The sequence below is a fragment of the Anabrus simplex genome, chromosome 6, assembly GCF_040414725.1.
Source record: "Anabrus simplex isolate iqAnaSimp1 chromosome 6, ASM4041472v1, whole genome shotgun sequence".
Classification (NCBI taxonomy): Eukaryota; Metazoa; Arthropoda; class Insecta; order Orthoptera; family Tettigoniidae; genus Anabrus; species Anabrus simplex.
In genome coordinates this window covers 270,674,367-270,697,217 of record NC_090270.1, presented here as the reverse complement: position 1 = coordinate 270,697,217, position 22,851 = coordinate 270,674,367, and the positions used below count along the sequence as shown (strand labels likewise).

The 22,851-nt window shown below is 37.9% G+C and overlaps 1 protein-coding gene across 1 annotated transcript in view; it reads left to right on the top strand.

The window, feature by feature from the left end:
- Positions 1 to 22,851, top strand: part of LOC136876443 (collagen alpha-1(IX) chain) — a 407,441-nt gene that overhangs the window by 367,633 nt on the left and 16,957 nt on the right. The window contains exons 19-20 of the mRNA XM_067150419.2: positions 1,257 to 1,311; positions 13,804 to 13,905. Coding sequence (XP_067006520.2) covers positions 1,257 to 1,311; positions 13,804 to 13,905 — 157 coding nt within the window. The remainder of the gene's footprint in view (positions 1 to 1,256; positions 1,312 to 13,803; positions 13,906 to 22,851) is intronic.

Here is a 22,851-nt window from a genome sequence, read left to right as displayed (position 1 = left end):
AAAAGGTGTTGAAGCATGAAATAGAAGGGAAAAGGTGTCAAAATGTAGTAATCTTACAAAAAGGTGCAACAAATTGTGTTTATTTAGCTTTATTTAATGTCCCCAAATACATGTATTGACCTGTCTAAACAAAAATAGCTATACTTTTGGAAAGGTGTTGCACCTTAAAATACCTTCACTAGTCATCAGGATAGCAATTTGATCAGTTGATCATGGATTATACAACACCACACATTGCATCCAGAGTGTTGTTCATGATTAGTGACAACCGTACCATGGGAATTTTTAAATGCTCACTAATGTGATCTCTTCCAAATATGACCTCGTCGGTGAACTAAATGGATGAAGGATGACATAAACGTCAGTATGGTAGTGTCATGTATAGTGTCTGTACCTCAATACCAATGCATTCTAGGACACATGTTCACTGGGACATTTTTTCTTGTTCTGATTCCAGGAATCACCTCCTAATGTTTGTTACAAATGTTTAGACTCACCCTGTATAGATTCATACCCATTAGCAAATGAATCAACTAAATTATTAGACTGATTGAAAACTGTGGGTATGTGAATACTTTGCATTTTTTTCTTTTCAAACTTAACAAAGGAAAGCCGTATGTGCATTATTTGAATTAGGATTGGTACCCATTTGCCTCAAACAATGGATCCCATTATACTACAGCATTGTCCAGCCTTAGTCTGTGTGGTGTCAGCAGAATGTTAAAAGTGAAGTGTGAACCACTTCACACTTTGGTTTCAAGTTCTCATAAAAACTCGTTCTCCTCTAAGATAAGCTCAGGGTTACTGAGGATGCGGAGAACATTGGAAACCACACAACAGAAGAATGTATGGACTCAGAGAAAGTTGTACTCATGACTGGCAGAAAACAAAATGGGACTTCAAAAAGCAAATAGTAATTGCCAGGCATTTTGCAGAAATTTGTATACAGCTAATACCAGGCACACTCATTACTTACAGCACATAGGCAACATTCTGATCAAAGATTATGATGTTTTTCTTAAAACAAAGTTGGTACTGTATTTAGTTTTGGAGTACATCATTATAGGATTAATTTCTTGTAAATAAAACATTTTTTTTTTTAAATTCTCTCCCAAAATTAGAATGAGTGGATTATTCAACGATAGGGATTATTTGTGTAAATACGGTAATTGGTTCAATGTTGTAACATCTCTTGCACAATCATAATAAGCTAATATTTGGTTATTGTACTGTATATTTTTTTCCTCTATTTCCAGGGTCGAAGTTTCTCAGAATCAGAGCTCAGGGACATATGTGCTGCAGTTCTCCGAGGTATTTCCTTTTAAATAACTTTGAAGTACTCTTCAGCTGTAGACAGCTACAGCAGAACAAAAATTAATTAGATAGTTGTAGAGTTTGATGATTTTAATGGGGAACCAATCCACCTTTGAGGACATATGCAGTGGTATTTTATATTACAAGAAAACTTCAACAACAATATTGTTTACAATAAAATATTTACTGGATGACCTTATAAATAGGAAGTCAACAGAGCATTTGAGAGCAAACTGCCCTGATATTAAATACCTATTGGAGACTTCAGAAGAACCCATTATTTCATTTCATGAAGTAATTTTAAGCAAACTTTCTAAATTTCTGCCATGAGCAAATGAATTAAAAAACAAGACAAAACATTGATCATAAAAATGCTCCAGATAAGAAAACTAACAAAAGCAGAAAATATTTGAAATAAACAGATGGACAGCAGTGACTTACTAGGTGACAATGCAGTGATAAAATAATTGTAAAGGGAAAAATATCTTTATCCAGAATTTTTTATTAAACCTTTATTGACCGGGCGAGCTGGCCGTGCGGTTAAGGGGGCGCAGCTGTGAGCTTGCATCCAGGAGATGGTGGGTTCGAATCCCACTGTCGGCAGCCCTGAATATGGTTTTCTGTGGTTTCCCATTCCTAACCCTTTTCTAACCCATCATCGCCATAAAACCTGTCTGTGTCGGCGCGACACAAAGCCACTAGCAAAAAAAAATATTCCATTCCTCCGTTTTTTCCTTCCATTCTCCACAACTCTTCTAGTGATTATTGTTTCAAGGAGACATTAATCAGAGGAGAAAATGCAAAAGATTGGATCTCTTTGAAGAATGAAGGTATCAGTAAAAGACGTCCTCTGCTTATAATAGTATTCAGGGCTCAACAGAATTATCTATCCTTCATTGCTCAAGGTTCAACAAAAATTCTGGATTTATGCAGTGTTTACTTTCTGTTACCATACATAGAAAGGAACTGTGAAAGGAACCCATAATAAGAAAATCACAATGACAGGTCAGTATGCAAAGAGGAAGCAATTGAAAGAAAACACAAAAAAAGGACAAGGACAATTTCCACATCATCTTACACTGACATCTCAAATAGATTTGGCTCTCTCCTCATCAACCCCAGTTCCTCTACATCCATTTCTTCTGAGCCTCTGATAAGCTTCCCACAGTAACAGTATGTGTTACTTTCCATGTTCCTGTATTTCTATATACAACTCGATTTGTACTCGTTCGTTCCTTTGCATTAGATGTACTTTATAAACATGTTCCACCCTGAAAAATTATTACTCTACATAAATTTTCTAAGCATTGATTTTAAAAATATTTTTTTTTACAATTTGTTTTACGTTGCATCGACACAGATAGGTCTCATAGCGACGATGAGATACTTATTTAATGAGATGTGTAATAGACTGATAAGAAATGTAGTTCCTATTCTTTACTCAAAGTGGGAAGGAAGCGGCCGTGGCCTTAATCAAGGTACAGCCTCAGCATTTGCCTGGTGTGAAAATGGGAAACCACGGAAAACTATCTTCAGGGCTGCCGACAGTGGGGTTCGAACCCACTATCTCCTGGATGCAAGCTCACAGCTGCGCGTCCCTAACCGCATGGCCAACTCGCCTGGTATTTGAAAAAAAAAGTTCACTCCAAGTGAATCAAAAGTAAAATCTCCAGCTAAAGTGTCTCTAAGAATGAATATAGACTCATATCAGTAATTGGTGGTAACAACTGAATGTAGGTGATAAGATGCAAATTAAAATGCACCAATCTGTTGATAAGTTTATTGTGAAACTAAGTATCTTTAAGCATCTGATGTGAAAACATGTTTCATAAGTATGGAGAAGACATACACTCCTCAGAACTGAAAATGTGATATGATTCCTAATAGAGTAGCATGATTTTAAATGTCATGCAACCTGCAACAGGGATAGTTTATTCTAAAATGGTCTGATTTTGATAGGAAGAACATGAATCATCAAAAGTTAACTGTTTCCTTTAACCTGACACTACCGGGCGAGTTGGCCATACGCGTAGAGGCGCGCGGCTGTGAGCTTGCATCCGGGAGATAATAGGTTCGAATCCCACTATCGGCAGCCCTGAAAATGGTTTTCCGTGGTTTCCCATTTTCACACCAGGCAAATGCTGGGGCTGTACCTTAATTAAGGCCACGGCCGCTTCCTTCCAACTCCTAGCCATTTCCTATCCCATCGTCGCCATAAGACCTATCTGTGTCGGTGCGACATAAAGCCCCTAGCAAAAAAAAAAAAAAAAAATACCTGACACTTGCTGTTCGTCTGCATCTAATTGCTGCACATTTAGTGATGATTATTATTGTTCATTCAAAACCTCATGTTATATGATGCTAATGACTGTCAGTGGCAGTGTACTGACCAGCCTCAAAGTTGGAAAGGTTCCATGTAAGACAAAGTACTTATTTAATGAGATGTGTAATAGACTGATAAGAAATCTAGTTCCTATTCTTTACTCAAAGTGTACAAGATAAAATGTATTAACATAGGGAATAATTGTGTAAATACAGTAATACAAGGGTAAGAATTTCTCACAAACAGGTTCTTTGCTGAATATTCAGACAAGTTACATTACATTTTAAAGTACAATAGAGTCCCACTAATCTGAACCCCAATAATCCAAAACTTTGGTTAATTCAAACCAAAAATTTTGAAGCACCAAAGTTGTAATGAAATTTTTTTAAATGCATTTCTGAACAAAATTTGTTTGTATATTTGTTATTCATGTATGAAATCAATATCAAATAATATTGCACTTTGTATTGCAATAATATTGTGAGGCAGAAATCAAAGTGATGTAATGTAAGAAATTAGGTACGGTAATCAGGTTTCATAGTGATTGGTTGCAAATCAATTATTAAAACACTATGCTCCTCAAATATCACTCACTAGTAATTTCTCTGTATTAAATCAGCTATTCTAGTTTGGTTATCATACGCCGATCTTCGTAGCTGAATCAGAAGAAAATTCTGATTATCTGAAAATTTTCCAATTGAAACAGGCTTTGATCCCAAATCATTCAAATTAGCGGGACTCTAGAGCATATTTTTGTAGTAGATTATTATATTATTAAAGACCTATGTTTTATATTCACAGGCTCTCATTTGGACAAGGTAAAATATATCAAATTTAAAGTTTGCTATGACAAGGGTATAAAATGATTTTAATTTCTTGATATATGAAATATCTTAAACCTACTCATGGTTGGAAGAAATGTTATATCTGCCAACGCAAAGCAGTGAACACTATAATCACTTTACATACAATTAGTAACTCCTCCATTTTTAATTTAATTGTAATTTAATTTAATTTAAATTCAATTTTTAATTACTTTTAAAGTTATTTATTTTAATAATATAACTTTGGTCACTCAGGACCATGGTTAACACTGATTGTCAGCCTTTTTGGATTTCCAGTACCTGCTCTTTCTTGTAGTGGAGAATATAGTTCTTCGCTCTTCAGGCAACTTTATGCCAGTCTTCTCATTCTTTCCAGAAGATCCTTTACCCCCATGTACTGAGGTTTTGAAGTTGCTTCCTTCTTGAACCAGTACCTAGGTCAGAGCACCGGTCGAATCCTCATTCATTACAATTGCCCATGAAAGGTAAACTTTTAACGCATGAGAATTCTTCATCATATTCTACTGTTAGATATTCAGAAGAGATGACCATAAAATATGAGGGGGTACTTCCTCATGACAACTAAGACCTTTCCTAATTTAGAGGACAATTCTGCATTTGACCTCAGGCGTTATTCACCCTCAGAATTTTGACATAAGGCAAGAATCTTCAGTCAGTCACCACTGCTCTGCATTTAAGGTTATTGCCCAAGCAGCAAATTCCCTATCAAATGTTTATCTAGTCTTGTCTCAATATGATTTTAAAGAAGTTGGAAATTTTTGAGCATCTCTCTTAGTAAATTATTCCAATCCCTAATTCCTTTTCCTATAAATGAATATTTGCCCCGATTTGTTCTATTGAATTCCAACTTTATCTTCATATTGTGATCTTTCCTACTTTTAAAATCTCCATTGAAGCTTATTTGTCTATTAACGTCATTCCGTGCCATCTATCCACTGACAGCTTGGAATGCACTATTTACTCAAGCACAACGCTGCTCTTTTGTCAGAAGTCACCTAGAACGAATTGTGCTGTTTTCCTTTTGATCTTTTCCAGTTCCTGAATATAGTAATCCTGGTGTGGATCCCATGTCGGCCTCACTAGTGTAATGGTTAGCGCTGTTAGGGGCCATTCAGAGACCCGCATACGATTCCTCCTACTGCCAGAGATTTAGGAATGGCAGGATGACTGGTATCTGGTTAAAACGGTACATAGAGCTCACCTACACTGGGGGTGTACCTGAAAAGAGCTGTACCACCTTGAGATGAGGACACAAGTTTAGCCTGCCTGGTGACCATGATCATAAAGGGATCAGTTCTTTATTGATGGTCTGACACTGTGGTTAGCTAATTCGAATCCTGTTGGAGAAAAATTTGTCACCATCAGAACGTTGGCCGGTAGGGTAGAAGAGGTGGTAGTATTCAATTTTTAATCACTAGATTGCATGCCAAAAGCGCATATTAAGTTCCAAACCTCTTTGTAGTTTTCATATAGTGTGAGGACATATACCCCTGTCAGATGGAGAAGTTAAGCCTTGAACGGACCTTGGTGTTATTTGACAGGATTAGGCTAAACGCTGACAATGAGTTTCACCTTTTCCCTATATTGTCATCATGTCCAGCTGCTTGGCTGAATGGTCAGCATAGTGGGCTTTGGTTCAGATGGTCCTGGGTTTGATTCCCACTGGGGTCACAGATTTTTCATCTTAAGTGGTTTATTACCTTGGCTCAGGGACTGAGATTTGTGCTGTCCCCAACATCCTTGCAACGCATATACCACACACAATACTATCCTTCACTGCAATAACACACAGTTTCCTATACACTGCAGATGTCTTCCACACTCGTCAGAGGGTCTGCCTTACAAGGACTGCACTAAATGATTATTTTGTCATCACCATCATCACCGCTCTCAGATGTGCAGGGCATCAACTAGAAAGGCATGCACCAGACCTCTCCAGAGCCCACAGAAAATCAATCATGGGTTTAATATAATGTAACCATACTATAATTGGGGCCTTACCTGTGATGTATACACCCTCTCCTTTACATCCTTAAATGTATGGTACAATCCTTACAAATAATGGACCTGGAGAATGATTTGAGATCACTACTGCTGTAAAGCAAGGATGTGTAATTGTTCCCACACTATTCTCGATTTTTGTTCGAACCATATTTCACCTTGTTAAGGGTGAACTACCACAGGGCATAGAAATAGATCACAGGTTTGAAGGAGGTTTATTCAACCATAGCAGACTATGTGCCAAGACCAAGATTTCTACTGCCTAGGTTATGGAACTCCAGTATGCAGATGACGTTGTTCTGGTCAGCTCAAAAGGAGATCTACAGACCATCCTAAATGCTTTCACAAAAGCATACAAGAGCATCAGTCTAAGTCTAAACATCCAAAAGACTCAGATATTGCATCAGTCTGACCCCAAAGTCAATGCTACTGCTCTTAATATCACGGTTCACAATGAGATCTTGCAGAACATCCAAAATTTTGCTTACCTTGGTAGTCACCTCTCAGCAAATGCTAATATAGATGCTGAAATTATTATTGCCTGAATTGTGCTACTGCAGCATTTGGTCAAACAAGGGGTCTTTGATAATCATAACATCAGTACTCAGACGAAACTTCATGTGTACCATGCTGTTGTAATACCCATGCTCCTTTATGGGTGTGAAACTATGACCACTTACAGGAGGCTCATAAAGTGCCTGGAGAAATATCACAAGCACTGTCTGAGGAGGATCCTTAAGAAGGCAATCTGATTATGCCTATTTACACTATTTACAAGATTCTGAGTTGTCAGGACTCAGTGTTCTGAAGTATAGCATTCTGTGAGGATACAGCTGTCATCATTGATTCTAGATGTGTGAAAGCTAAGTGTTTATATGATAGCCTGCTTATTAAGATGAAGTCTTTGAAAAGAGAATTCTATTCCATGTAGACGATGGGCACATCCTGAGGTGAAACCTCTTGGTTAATTTCAGTCCACCTGTTCATGACACATTCCTAATAGGGAGTGACCCTATGTGTCTGAAATTCGGTGTAGTAAACCGCTGGATGGTGATCTGCCTTCTCCTGCTGGCTCTTCCCTTTATATACCTTACTCATTGAGTGGTGACGTCAGTGCTGCTGTCTGATCACTAGCCGGAACTCACTGTCACAAACTGGAATGTTCCTTGCGCAGTGCGCCAATTTCAAATCAGGCACCACAACAGCAAGGATGTTTCCATATTAACTTCTTTTACTTTTTACTACTTTATATAGTAGCTTCCTACCTCCTTAGCAGTCTTCCTCTATCCTGGTAGTAAATTCATCCCAGCACTTTTCCTTTTCTTCTTCGATTAGTTGTTTTACAGCCAACCTGTGTATCAAAAGTTTGTCAAACAAGAAGGCAATCTGATTATGTCTATTTACACTATTTACACAAGATTCTGAGTTGCCAGGACACAAAACTAAAGAACGAGAGTCTGTTTTGTAATCTAAAGCACAGAGTTCTGAAGTATGAAGATAAAGATGAAGATAAAGCTGGAATTCAAAAGGACAAATTAGGGCAAATATTCATTTATAGGAAGGGGAATTAGGGATTGGAATAACTTACCAAGGGAGATGTTCAATAAATTTCCAATTTCTTTGCAATCATTTAAGAAAAGGCTAGGATAACAACAGATAGGGAATCTGCCACCTGGGCGACTGGCTTGAATGTAGATCAGGATTGATTGATTGATTGATTGATTGATTGATTGATTGATTGATTGATTGATTGATTGATTGATTGATTGATTGATTGATTGATTGATTGATTGATTGATCCAATATTATTGTGCTCATTCTTCAATTTCTACATCATTTCTTCTATCGCCCAGTTTTTTGTTTTACTTAATCTAATTTTCTTTTCAGGATATTTCTTTCTTTTACAGCTATCTTCACCCAGTCATTCCACCAAGGCGATTCATTCTCTATTGGTTTTGTACTTGTTTTCCCACAGATTTCCTCAGCTTCCTTTACAAGAGTTTCTTTGAACAAAGTCTATTGTTCTTCTTTCTCTGATGCATTAAAGGAAATGCTCTCTCCAAAATACTTAAAATGATTGCAATGTTTGAGCTTTCCGTATTCAGTATTGAGTAATGCAGTGGTGTTATTGCAATCAGACATCATTACTTCTGTTTGTTTTGGTGAGGGTTTCTTTTATTTCAAAGGAAATCTGGAAATCTACTTCTTGCAATGTTTTAACCTAGAGATGGCTGATGTTAAGGTCATCTGCCAACAGGTCTACAGCACCTGCAAAAGCAAGGCAGTTGAGGTTCACTGCTTTGAATCAATTTCCAGCCTAGTAACATGACTGGGTTGATTGTTTCTCCACTCACAGGATACAGTGGAAGAAAATGCGTGAGAGCCGATTGTTTTGACAAATATTGATCTTAGTCTCAAAGGATTTCCTCCATAAATTTCACCTGTGGATAGGTGGTAAGAGTCTTGTTATCCACTCTCTTATTTTGAGGATACAGTATTTAGAAGAATGGATCGACTGAGTCATAGGCCTTGCTGGCAAGACCTAGTATTTAAAATGCACTACATCTTCTGGTATGGGCTAGAGAAATTTTGTTACTTTTATTGATCTGTCTCAGGTTTATCCTTGGCTTTGACAATATGAAAGCGATTGAGGTTTGAGTGATGTTAGTAATGCCATTACTTATACACCCAGTCCCTGCTATGAATGGTATGAAAATGTTGCTCATAGGGTCGGTTGGTGCATGCATTTCAGTGGACTTGGCAGAATGATATGTAATAGCAACTTCTGATTCAGTGAGGAAAGCAACGGAAAACTACCTCACTCCTCATTTCCCTAGTATGCCTCTTCAGTCATGCCTAGGTCATCTATGACAGCTAATGGTGGAGCTGTTAAGGATCCAACCAGTCTTCGGGCTGAGGACTGAACATACATACAGGCCTTGTTGAAATCAAGTGGTTTTTTTTAAGGAGTTGAATCCTGTAAATATCTTGATTCAGTATTAAGCCCTTGCATTTTAATGGTGATGGTAGTAATTCTGTTTGGAAGTGGTTCAGTGAACAACCTTCTTATATTTGTTTAACTTCTGTCTCCTGGAGCTGACTTTGCCCTGCTGAATCTATTTTGGTCAATTTAACCTTTTGCCACACTTACACAGTGTTATCTAAATCGAAGGGAGATGTCAAATTTTGGATACTTTCAACATCAGATATAACATTCTTCCTGTCCATATTATATTAAAGAGGGCAACCTCTTCTTGTTTCAATTCATATTCTGAAAATATAAAGTAAATGAGATATTTATCCTATTGGAATGGTTGTTTCATTTGTTCTAAAAGTAAATATATTGTCATTAACATTTGAAGAATCCACTGCAAGAATAATGGATGTTCCTTTCTTATTGAAAACAAGTTAAAGGTGGTATGATATTCTTTAGCTGATGTAGAACCATTAGTTATAATATAATATTAAAGCAAGAATGTTGATTTTTTTTTACATCGCACTGACACAGATAGGTCTTATAGCGATGATGGGATAGGAAAGGGTTTGGAGTGGAAGGAGAGTGACTATGGCCTTAATTAAGGTATAGCCCTGGCATTTACCTGGTGTGAAAACGGGAAACAACAGAAAACTATCTTCTGGGTTGCCGATAGCAGAGTTCAAACCCACTATCTCCTGAATGCAAGCTGATAGCTTCGTGACCCAAACAGCACAGCCACTTGCTCAGTAATGCTGTTAGTCCCTGGGTTTTAAGCAAATGATAAAAATGCTTCTTCTTCTTGTCCTTTTTTCAATTATTAGTGGCTCTTTATTTTGGATTTAGCCCATTTTTACAACCAGATGCCTTTCCTGACACCACGTGATTTTTGAGACGAAAATCTTCACCCAGGATCAACCGGGCCTTGAACCTTTGTCTTCTGGGTGGGAAGCCACTGAGCTACTCATGCCCCCATAAAAGATGAAAATGCTTCATTACACAAAAAGAATGATGGTATTTGGTAATTATAACCTACCATATGAATTCCCAGTAATTCACTATTCAAAGTCCTCCAGTATTCTACTAGTAATGACTCAAGACTATTAATTGGTCTTCAGAAATGCTTTTGTCATTGAATGAACTTTCCTATTTGTAATATACTCTTCGCTGTATTTCAGCTAAACTCTCTCACATTTCACCTAGGTGGTTCGAATCCTGGCCAATATAAGTGGAATTTTTCAAATGAAAAGTCACATTCCTATGGTTCGGATTGTATTTAAAACTGGAGGCTCCTTTGCTATGATCACTTAATCGACGGCCATGTTAAACAAAGCTTGCTCATATTTGTGTAGTGTCTAATTTCATATGACAAAACCTGAAAGAATATCATGTCTATTATTCTGGGTCGTGAAAGCATTGATCTAAACAAAGTAGGTCTGATTTTAGAATCAAGTCACATTGTATAAATCCACTTCCATTGAAATACCATCATGATCTTCTGTGCAAGTATTTTTGAAGCTCTAACAGCTTGGTAGATGTAGAATATTCAAATATGGTTTGCATGATATCCATATTGCCTTCTTCTTCCCAGACATTTTACAAATTTATAGGGGTGGTACTCAATGTAGATTTGGCCTTGATGGTTGGTATCATGTAGACCTTAATTTATTATTGTCCCTAACCAAGGAAAGTACATTTTTGTTTTTTGTTTCTTTTTGTTTAGTTAAGATTGTGTCTTAAATATTTCAGATACAAATTTATAATAATGATGATGTTGTTGACTTGATTGGGTTAATTGTTCAACAATCTAAACGTTAATGCAGTGTAAGGTTACTCAAGAATTAGTGTGATTGACCAGCATTCTTCCAAAAGTGATATACAGTATATGCTTTAGGTTTGCACTTACTCTAATAATATTGCTGTAATAATTGCAATTAATTCTTGATGGATTTATTTGATTTTTGTTTGTATATGTAATATGTAGCTTATCATTGAAATGCTTATTTTATCAGTAATTAATATGTGTTTTTGTAACTTCATTTCCTGAAAAACTAGGCCTACATCTCATTGACATCCATCATTCTTGAAGTGGACTCTTAATTTAGATGATTTGTTTTACTTCTGTTGTTAGTCTTAATTTTGCTTCTTGATATTGTATGTTAAATGTACCATCTGTTTTGATTCTGAATTCGTGCTTATAATGATATCTCAAAGCAAGGGTGCCTGCAGATCTTTTCTCAGTCAATGCTAGAGTAATAACTTCCTAGGAGGAAAGTGGACAGAGCTGCTCCTACAACAACTCTACAAGGTTTCTAGTCATTTCAATTGCCACTATAAATCTAAAGTTTGTTTCATAGGTCAAGTCTTTTGTCAAATACTTTTATAAAACCTTAGGCTAAATTTTGCTGTATATATCAGCTATACACGGTGAAACTGACGTACAGTAGAATTAGGATTTTGTCAAACCTTTCTCAAACAGGTACAGGAGAAGAAGGCAGAATTTCATTATAACCAACATGGCTGGTGTAGACTGGTCTCAAGAACTGACTTGGTTATTAATTGATCAAAATCAGGATACCATATGTTCCCATGCAGTAGAGTCTCCTCTTCACTACAGCACAAATGTGTGAAAAGAGTCACAAATTAAAATGATATGAACTGGGCCAAATCTGAGTTGAACAGGTGGCAGAGAAAGGAAAATTTGTAGTAAAATTAGCCAAATAATGGTAACACAATATCAGTTTTGAGCGAACATTTCATCGTGCACAGGCCTACTCATTTCAAATATAAGTTTGGTTAAATTTTTGCCAAAGAATATTTGACAAAAGATTTACAGTAATTATGAGATATGTGTTTCAAGGTAGATAAATATACTTAAATTAATGTTGGATATGACAGAGAACTTTCACACAGACAGAAGCACACCCCTGCACTGCAGGCATCCAAGCTTTTGAATCTAAATTTACAAGGCATGTTGATAAAAAGAAGTACCATATTTACTTGAGTGTATACAATATTCAAACAGAAAAGCCTTCCATTTTGGCTGATTTTTATAAATGTTTCTTCCTAGATATTTGTTTCTAGGTTATCATACTGTCTTGTATTATGTTCATCCATAAGTGCGTAGCTTTTTAACTGTGTCAAGACATGTTAATGTTATTCATTTAACTGTTGCACATTTGCGATAATGGGATACAATGGTGATACAAATTACAAATTTGTGTCACTAATCATCATCATCATTAATATAATGTCCTGCATTATTGATGCCTTTCTGCCGATGCTGAGGTAATTTTTCAATTCCACACCTGAAAAAAAAAAAAAAACCTACTGGTTAGCAGAAGTTGACAAACCAAGTTATAAGGATATTTTTCATGACAAAAATATCATCCTTGCACATTGTTCGATAAAGAATGGAAGAAGTGATAACCAGGGGGGGGGGGACCAAGCTCTGGTTGGTTTTCTTGCAATGCTGCTGCAAGGGGCCTCAGTTGTTAACAAGCAAAGTCTGCAGTCAGTTACATTTCTGGGAAGCAACACCCAGAACATATTATTCTCCTTGTCCCACTAGTTGCTTAGTATGACCTTTGTTATATGTATACTATTTTCTTGATGGTCACATAAAGGCACTATTTCTCATCACTTGTAATAGTCTTGAACAAGAGTGTTCAATGTTGTTGAGGAGTTAACTGATAGCAATCAAGCAAAGATATATAAATGGTTACATTCCAAACTTTTTCCATGGAGTGCAAATGTCACATGACAATTGATTAGTTACAGTTGATTACATTTCCTAATTCTTGGGTTGATTGATGCAGGTCATCATAAATCAACTCGATGGGTTGGTCTTCATGAATGTGAATTGTCTTTCAGGTCAATGTCACCCTGTTTAAAATGATTAAACTATTTTCATGCTGTATTCTCCCCACTAGTATCCTCCCTGTACACAGTGAAAATTCTTCAAGCTGCCTTAGCTACTTTTGCTCTTCTCTTAAACTCAAACAGAAGAATATGTTGAAAATGTTTGTCTTTCACCACTTAGCACTCCATCTTCGGGCGTTCTTCTAACATCTCACTTTCTTCAGGACAGAAAAATATAATGTGCATCCATAAGCACAACAGTGCAACTGTAAATGACAGCTGTCAAATGATAAACAAGCTCCTATATATCCAAACAACTTGACTTATGCATCAACTCAATATCTGCCAGATACTGTAAAATAGGAGTAAACATAAGAATGCAGGACACAAAGTAAAATATGGTACATCAGTTTGTCACTAGCCATTTAAGATAAATGAATATGTTTTAATGTGTTGAGTGAATATAATTGTGTCTGTCCTTGTAGACCAACTGAGTGAGTTGACTGCAACATTAGTGGGGCCCCCTGGCCCACCTGGCAGGAGCAAGGTTGGCCGACCGGGGGCCCCGGGCCCCCAGGGATCACCAGGTTTGCATAACATTTGTTGTCTTATAGCTCACATCATCTTACTCTCTATACAGATCGAATGGAGGAACTAACTGCAGGCCTGCGAGGACCCCCCGGTCCTCCTGGCATAAGCCGGCCGGGTAGAGCAGGGAGTGTTGGCCCCATGGGCATCCCAGGTACAGCTGGGGGATGTCTCTCCCATGACATTCAGCTTTAAACATTACATTATTTTATTTTAAAACTTTGTTATACAAAATCTGTAGCCTTATTTGACTGGTTATTCATCTCAACAGTAATCTTGATGGTGTGCAGGTAAGAATAGTGCACAGTTTTATCAATCTCAAAGATAATATATAGCCTATAGCCCTATGTTTAATCAAAAATACTTCATTGGTGGCATAAAACTATGGTTCATTAGATGTGTTTATAACTTTGAAACTTTGAAGCTTAGAAGGTTTGGGAAAGCATTCTTTCTGATTATATTAGACATGTTTGCAAAATTAATAACTGGTTTGACAGAAGGCAGTTTGGGTTTAGGAAAGGTTATTCCACTGAAGCTCAACTTGTTAGGATTCCAGCAAGACATAGCAGATATCCTGGATTCAGGAGGTCAAATGGAATGTATCGCAATTGACCTATCTAAGGCATTTGATAGGGTAGATCATGGGATACTACTGGCAAAAATGAGTGCAATTGGACTTGACAAAAGAGTGACTGAATGGGTGGCTAAGTTTCTAGAAAATAGAACTCAGAGAATTAGAGTAGGCAAAGCTTTATCTGACCCTGTAATAATTAAGAGGGGAATTCCTCAAGGCAGTATTATTGGACCTTTTATGTTTTCTTATATATATCAATGATATGTGTAAAGAAGTGGAATCAGAGATAAGGCTTTTTTGCAGTTGATGTTATTCTGTATAGAGTAATAAATAAGTTACAAGATGTGAGCAACTGCAAAATGACCTTGATAATGTTGTGAGACGGACAGTAGGCAAGCATGATGATAAACAGGGTTTCAATTCAGGTGGCAAGTTTCACAAATAGGACAAGTCCTCTCAGTTTTAATTACTGCATTGATGGAGTGAAAGTTCCCTTTGGGTATCATTGTACATACCTAGGTCTTATATAAGGAAAGATCTTCATTGGGGTAATCACATAAATATGATTGTAAATAAAGGGTACAAATCTCTGCACATGGTTATGAGGGTATTAGGGGTTGTAGTGAGGATGTAAAGGAGAGGGCATATAAGTCTCTGGTAAGACCCCAACTAGAATATGGTTCCAGTGTATGGGACTCTCACCAGGATTACTTGATTCAAGAACTACTGGAAAATATCCCAAGAAAAGCAGCTCGATTTGTTCTGGGTGATTTCCGACAAAAGAGTACTGTTACAAAAATGTTGCAAAGTGTGGGCTGGGAAGACTTGAGAGAAAGGAGACGAGCTGCTCGACTAAGTGGTATGTGATGATATAGATGATTCCTATAGGGAATCTAAAATATTTGTCCCGAATGAGTAAATTTATAATACCAATATAAATGGTCTGTTATTGGACATTATAAATTTTCCAGCTAACTCATTCCTGGTTGCCAGCATTTCACCCCCATGTGCTAGGTTGGGCACATCAGTTGGTACCTAGCACGCCTACCAAGACATAGTGCATACCGTGGAGGCCACTGCGTAGGCTACTTAGAGCCACTGGCAGTACCAATGCACTATGAGAAACTTTTCTCGTTACCAAAAATTGATGCCTGCTTGGCCATCAGATGATATAAATGATTACCATAGGGAATCTGAAATATTTGTCCCGAATGAGTAAGTTTATAATACCAATATAAATGGTCCGTTATTGGACATTATAAATTTTCCAGCTAACTCATTCCTGGTTGCCAGCGTTTCACCCCAACTTAGCACACAGGGGCACTATGTAACCACCTGGAGACAGCTGCTTTCACCTCCTCATCATTTTGGAATCATTGTCCACCGAGATCCTTTTTCAGCTTACTGAACACAGGATAATCGAATGGCTCTGAGTCTGGACTATATGGAGGGTGTTGCCATACCTTTCATTTAAATCACTGCAGCAATTCGGACGTTTGGCGGGCCATGTGAGGTGTTGCGTTACCGCTCAACAAAATCATACCGGCGCTCAATTTTGCCCGCCGCTTTTCTTTAATTGCCTTACGCAACCGGTTCAGCGTTTGACATTACGAAGCCGTGTTGATTGTCGTGCCTTTTGGCATTAATTCCACGTTCACCACACCCTCTATGTCAAAGAACACTGTCGCCATTACCTTACCTGCTAAAGGTTGGACCTTGGCCTTCTTTTGTGGTGGTGATGTGGTGTGCACCCATTCCATCGGTGTTCTCTTTGTTTCGGGGCTGAAGTGGTGGACCCATGTTTCATCCCCTGTGATGATTCACTGCAGAAACTCGTTGCCCTCCACAGAATACTATTATAAAAATGCCAGTGAAGGCTCGAAACGCTGTCCCTTGTGAATATTGGTGAGCAGATGTGGGACCCATCTTTGACACAGTTTACGAAATCCAATGTTCTAGTAAACAATGGAGAACACACTGCCATACAAAATGTTCAGCATGCTGGCAATATCCTGCAATGTTATGTACTGATTCTCTCTAATGATCCCATCCACACAGTCAACAATTGCAACGGCACTGGACTGACTTCGCGATATTCATCCGTGAGACCCGTGCGTCTGGCGTCAAATTGCTTACACCACTTTACAATACCTGGATGAGAAATTGCATGTTCACCATATACAGCAGTGATTTCAAGATGAATGTCTATGCGATTAAGCCGTTTAGCCCATAGAAAGCTGATCGTTGCACGCACCTCGTATTTGGAGTGAACATCCAGTTGATGTGCCATTGAGCCTAGCCCACTCTGCACACACAACACTAAGGGATACCACACCAATCTTCTTATCTGACGTGTCAGCAGTTACTGTAGGTTGCTCCGCATTGGCTATGGTCATGACACACAGCGTCCTCTCGCGACGAGCTAGTGTAACTTACTTTTTGATTTGCCTTCGTAGGAATTTCTATCAAGGGTAGGAAGATCAGCAACCTCAGGTACGCTGACAACATGCTGATTCTGACAGCTAGTCCACAGGAACTACAGGTCCTCATGGAGAAGCTGATGTTTTTAGTAGGGAATATGGCCTGGAAATGAATAGGAGGAAAACAAAGGTGATGATTGTCGATGGACAGAAAGCCAAACAAACAAGTGTGGGGAAGATAGCTGGTTTTTGAGGTTGTCCAGAAATTCATCTTTTTAGGCTCTATGGTTTCTAATACAGGTGGGTGTTCCAGTGAAATCAAGAGAAGAACAACCAATTTTTCGAGGTTGTCCAGAAATTCATCTGTTTGGGCTCCATGATTTCTAATACAGGTGAGTGTTCTGATGAAATCAAGAGAAGAACAACCAATGCCAGGGCAGCCACCACAAAGATGAGTATGATATGGAAGGACCATATAGTTACAAAGAACACAAAGCAGCAACTAGCTCACTCACTCATATTCCTCATTACTACCTATTGCAGCTGAGACCTGGACAATCAAATAGGCAGATAGGCAGAAAAGGAAAAGCTTCAAGATGTGGGTTTACCAATGCATTCTCCAAATTTCTTGAGAGAAAGATCAGTGGCAAAATACTGAGAGAAAGACATCCAATCAGATGAGTGGACCAGCTGCAGCCTCTGGTGAAGAAATCTTTCCATAAGGCTACCCGTATAGCAACTTGGAGAAATAAAATCAGTAGAGTAAAATCATGAATGCCGCCATGCCCTGTCAAGAGTAAGGATTGAGGAGGATGATGATTTCTAAATGGCAATGGTTCATGGTGTGGGTTACTGTTGTCACATTCTAGGTTCGTAAACTATGGGTAATGGCTGAATGGCCAAGTAAGTGGTCTTGAGAGTCAAGATACCAGTTGATATGGACTAGGAGTGGGCATCTCGGACATATACTGAGTCATGGCAATCCTTGTGCTCAGGTGGCTAGGACTACACAATCCACCGGTGGCACTAACACATTAGATGACAGATTCTCACTCGAACTTGTGTAAGTAGGGTAGCATCCTGTTCCACATAATTTACCGAGCTCAGACTATTTAACCAAGCCTCAGACCTACGGGAGTAATGGAGTCCCACCTCCTTTTGACAGCCAAGGGACTCTTTGGAAACAACTTGGCGAGCAAAAAGGAATTTGATGGGAAGCTATCAGTATTAATGGGACTTATGGAAGAAAGAAAGCACCAGGTGGAGTGGCTCAGATGGTTAAGGCACTGGCCTTCATGTTCAATCCTGGATCAGTCTGTTGGTATTTGAAGGTGCTCAAATACGTCAGCCTCATGTTGGTAGATTTACTGGCACATAAAAGAACTGCATGACTAAATTCCAGTACCTCAGTATCCCTGAAAACCATAAAAATAGTTAGTGGGACGTAAAGCAAAGAATATACATGCTAGAAAGAAAGTAGAACTGGCTGAGTCAGCAAAGAGGATGTGTCTGGATGTGTTAGGAATTAATGATATTAAGGGAAGGTGAGATAATGAGGAAAAGATAGGAGATTATACAGTATACTTAACAGGTGTTAAAATAATAATAATAATAATAATAATAATAATAATAATAATAATAATAATAATAATAATAATAATAATAATAATAATAATAATAATGTTATTGGTTTTACGTCCCACTAACCACTTTTATGATTTTCGGAGATGCCAAGGTGCTAGAAGTTTGTCCCGCAGGAGTTTTTTAACATGCCAGTAAATCTACCATACGAGGCTGATGTATTTGAACACCTTCAAATACCTCCGGACTGAGCCGGAATCGAGCCCATCAACTTGAGCTCAGATGGCCAGAGCTCTGCCACTTGAGCTACCCAGCCTGGCATGTATTAAAAAAGAGGGTAGTATGTGGGGTAGGACTGTTTGTCAGGAATACTATTACACACAACATGAATAAAGTGAGCAGCTATTGGAGGAATTAGGATGAGCATTGTCTCGTTGCATTCACCATGTGAGGGTACAGTTCAAGTTGAAGTTGACAAGTTTTATGAAGCACTGAGTGACATCATAGTCAGGGTCAGCAGCGAGGATAGGATAGCACTAATGGGTGATGTTAATGTGAGAATCGGAAATAGAGGTGAAGGATGTGAGAAGATGATGGATAAATGTGGAAGATATGGAAGCTAATAGGAATGGGAAGCATTTGCTGGACTTCTGTGCCAATATGAGATTAGCAGCTACGAATACATTCTTCAAGCATAAGGCTATTAACCACTACACACAGGAGGGCAGATGCACCAAATCCATAATAGACTAATCATAACCAAATTTGAATACAGAAAAACTGTTGAGGAATATGTGGGTATTCCAGGGATTTTTTAATGATATATACCACTATCTGACCTGTAGTGAACTAAGTATCTTTAGGCCTAGGAAAGAGAAAATGAAATCTGGCTGCAGACAAATAAGGGTAGAGAATCTCCTGGTTACACAGAAGTTCATGGGAATGATTAGTGGAATATTCTTAAAAAGAGACAGTAAGCAGATTCAGGATATAAAATGAGTGGCATGCAGGGTTGCTATAGTAGAAACAATAATGGAATGGCTAATAACAACTGTGTGTAAAGATGGAGAAAGTGAACATCATGGTGGAATGATGAAGTGAGGGCAGCTTGTAAACATAAAAGAAGGCATGTCAGAAATAGCTCTAAACAAGAACTGATGCAGGCTGGGAATTGTACATAGATTAAAGAGACAAGCAAAACAAATAATTGTTGAATCCAAGAAGTCATGGGAATATTTCATTAATAACCTGAAAAGGCTTGGTCAGGCAGCAGGGAAACCTTTTTGTTGGAATTCAGCATGAATTGGATATTTCAGAACATATTTAATCTTATTTTATAGGGCACAATATATGCATATTTCACCATTTTTATTGTTTTGATATATTTTGGTCAGTTTAGTTGTTTAAGATCATGTTTTGCATGGAAAAATATACTGTACTTTGAATGTGATGTCCGATGTTGCATGTGTAAATTTGTTTGTAGCGTTATGATGAAACTTGAAGCTCGGGCCTCAAAGCTGAATAGTTGACACTTATTGTATCTCGTCTGAGTTTACATCACTAGTTTTAGAATAACTTGTTTAGAGTTAAACTTGCAGTTCAGGTATTTATGTCCACAGGAATGTCACCTTGTTAAGAGACAAGGAAATACCACAAGTTGTAGCTCGTGACCACTTCTCGTCGCACCTAAATTACCTTTCTTCCCTCACTTTTCTTAAAAGTTTCAACAGGAACAATTTTCAAGGCTTCATAGTTACATTAGCCTGGTCCACTGTTAATCAGCTTCCAGCTTCTTCTTGAAAATTCCTCATCTCAAGCCTCAACAATTTACTGGTGCTTTTATTTTGCTCACTACTAGGCCATCCACATTGTCGCCACCGTGTCAGGATTATTTTCTGCCAATGGCGTTCTTGCTGGCCACTCTAAGTCAGACTTCATTGTCACAATAAAATTAAAACTGTTATTGTGCATGGCAATTACTGCTAATCCACTTTAGACTGAAATTTTTCTAAACATTAATGTCAGGATTTTTTAAGTTTGAAAACAAAATATTGAGTTACAATTTATTGTGTGCTGTTCTCCTGTGCATCATCAAAAACATTTTTCACTAACCATAGCCCACATAATACATAAAATGTATTCACAACTATACAGTGAAAATATTTTTGAACTAGTATAATAACATATACATTGAAGTTATCAGGAGATAAAGTAGGTATGTCATACAATGTAGTGGAATTAAATATCATTAATTAATATTTTCTTAACAGCATTGTGAGCTTTGCTATTAATGTTGAGGGTTCTTCTTCCTGATACTATCAGATATAAATATTACAGCATGTCTCAGATATTGCATCATCCTGTACGTTACTCCTTCTCATATCCCTTTTGCTTTGGCCATGAAGAATAAACACAAGTCTTCTAATAATAACATAATTCCTTTGAAGTAATATGTAGAGTAAGATATGCATTTATTTTTTCAGGGAAAAAAGCTGGCAGGAACAAAATGCAATTACAGTATGTCTAGATGGAAAGCATGTGGATAAAGTACATGCAAAAGAAAAACAGGGGTCCAAAATTTTGAGCTGCAGCCTTCTTCAGTGAAGGATAGAAGGATAGAATAACCCTTACTATGGAGTAGAAGGATAGAATAACCTTTATGATGGGATAAAAGGATGTTCTATCCTCCACTGATGAAGGCTGCAGCCAAAAATTTTGGACTTCTTTTATTTTATGTATTCTATCCATATGTTCTTACACGTACATTTATTTGTTTCTGTTCTACTTTGTAAATTTAGGTGACATACTCAGTGATTAGTTCAATATACAGTAAGCCAAGTCGAATCAGGTCATACAGAAAGAGAGGAGCATGAAATCCTTTTCTCCTTTTTGTGCTTGTCCTGTGTTTCTAGTCTTTTATTACCTGTATTCCTCTTTCTTTTTGTCTCTTCCCTTTTACTGTCTTATCCTACACTTCCCTTATAAAGACTGAAGATCTGTCAATATGGCCCACCAATGAGTGTTGAAACCCACCCTCCTGATGAAGCTGAGAAGCATAAATGAGCTCAATGGGGGATGAGAAGGAAGCAGAGGGGGGAGGGGAGGTTAGATGACAAAATTTTTAAAAAACTAAAAAATTGTAAGTTTTTGATACTCTCTGAGCAAAGTTTGACAAACTTTTTTTCATGTTTTTTGTTCAAAACTATACAATAAAACTTTCACTGCAGGAACGATTACACTTGTATTACAATGAAATAGCTTTAAAAAGCTTGAGCGTTTCCACCAACAAAATCTTCAGTCCATCCTTAGGATCAAAAGGGAAGACCATGTCACCAACATTGCTGTTCTTGAGAAAGCGCATGCCAAGAGTATAGAACCGTCCATCATTGGTCATCAGCTTAGATGGATTGGCCATGTATGTTGGGTGAGTGATACCAGATTTCCACACCAAATCCTGTATGGTGAACTTTGTTCTGGCACCAGACCTCATGGAGGCCCCATGAGATGATACAAGGACCAGCTTACGCACACTACGAAGATGACAGGTCTCAATCCACAAACCTGGGACATGCTTGCTCAAGACCCTTCAATTTGGCACCAGACCATCCTTGCTGCTGTCAATCTGTTTGAAGGGGAATGATGTAGATGTGAAGAGGCCAGGAGGGAAGCATGAAAACTCTGTGCAGCACAACCACGCTTTCCTCCAACAATTCTGTTCAGTCTGTGTGGACACTTATTCCATACTAGAATCTGTTCAACCATCGAAAGTAAATCCAAAGACAGAAGAGAATTCATTGGAAGAAGTTAATTACTTGGAAACAAGTTAAAGCTGCCGACGACAATGAAATAGAACCACAGTATGATTATGGAATAAAAGTGTAATTTAGTATTTGATTACACACTAACAAAGTAACGGACTCTAGATAGAACTGCACAGACACGTTGACTGAAAGGCTGCCAGACTGGCGATCCATGCTGCAAGTGGGTGAATCATACCCCAGTGTCCATGACCTTAGCAAAAATATATCCATGCTACCCTTCCTCAGAGCACACGCTACATTCTGCTGTGCGAATCTCCACTACTTGCTGTGGCGCAGTAGCTGTGATGAATTACACCTTGTGCATATTTCTGGAAAGTTGTTTTTTAAATGTAACTAAAGGAATTAAAGGAAAGAATTTAGGAGATAAGTAGAGTCTGGATTTCCATGCAAATGCATGTTTGTAAATAAGCTAGTTACACTTCACAAACTTTGCAAATATTCGTTTCATGACTTAATAATTCCAAATAACCATTCTCCCCCACATGTGTGCATGTTTTGACTTTTCTAGGAGAAAATTCATGCATAATGCATATTTTGAAGATTTTGGAT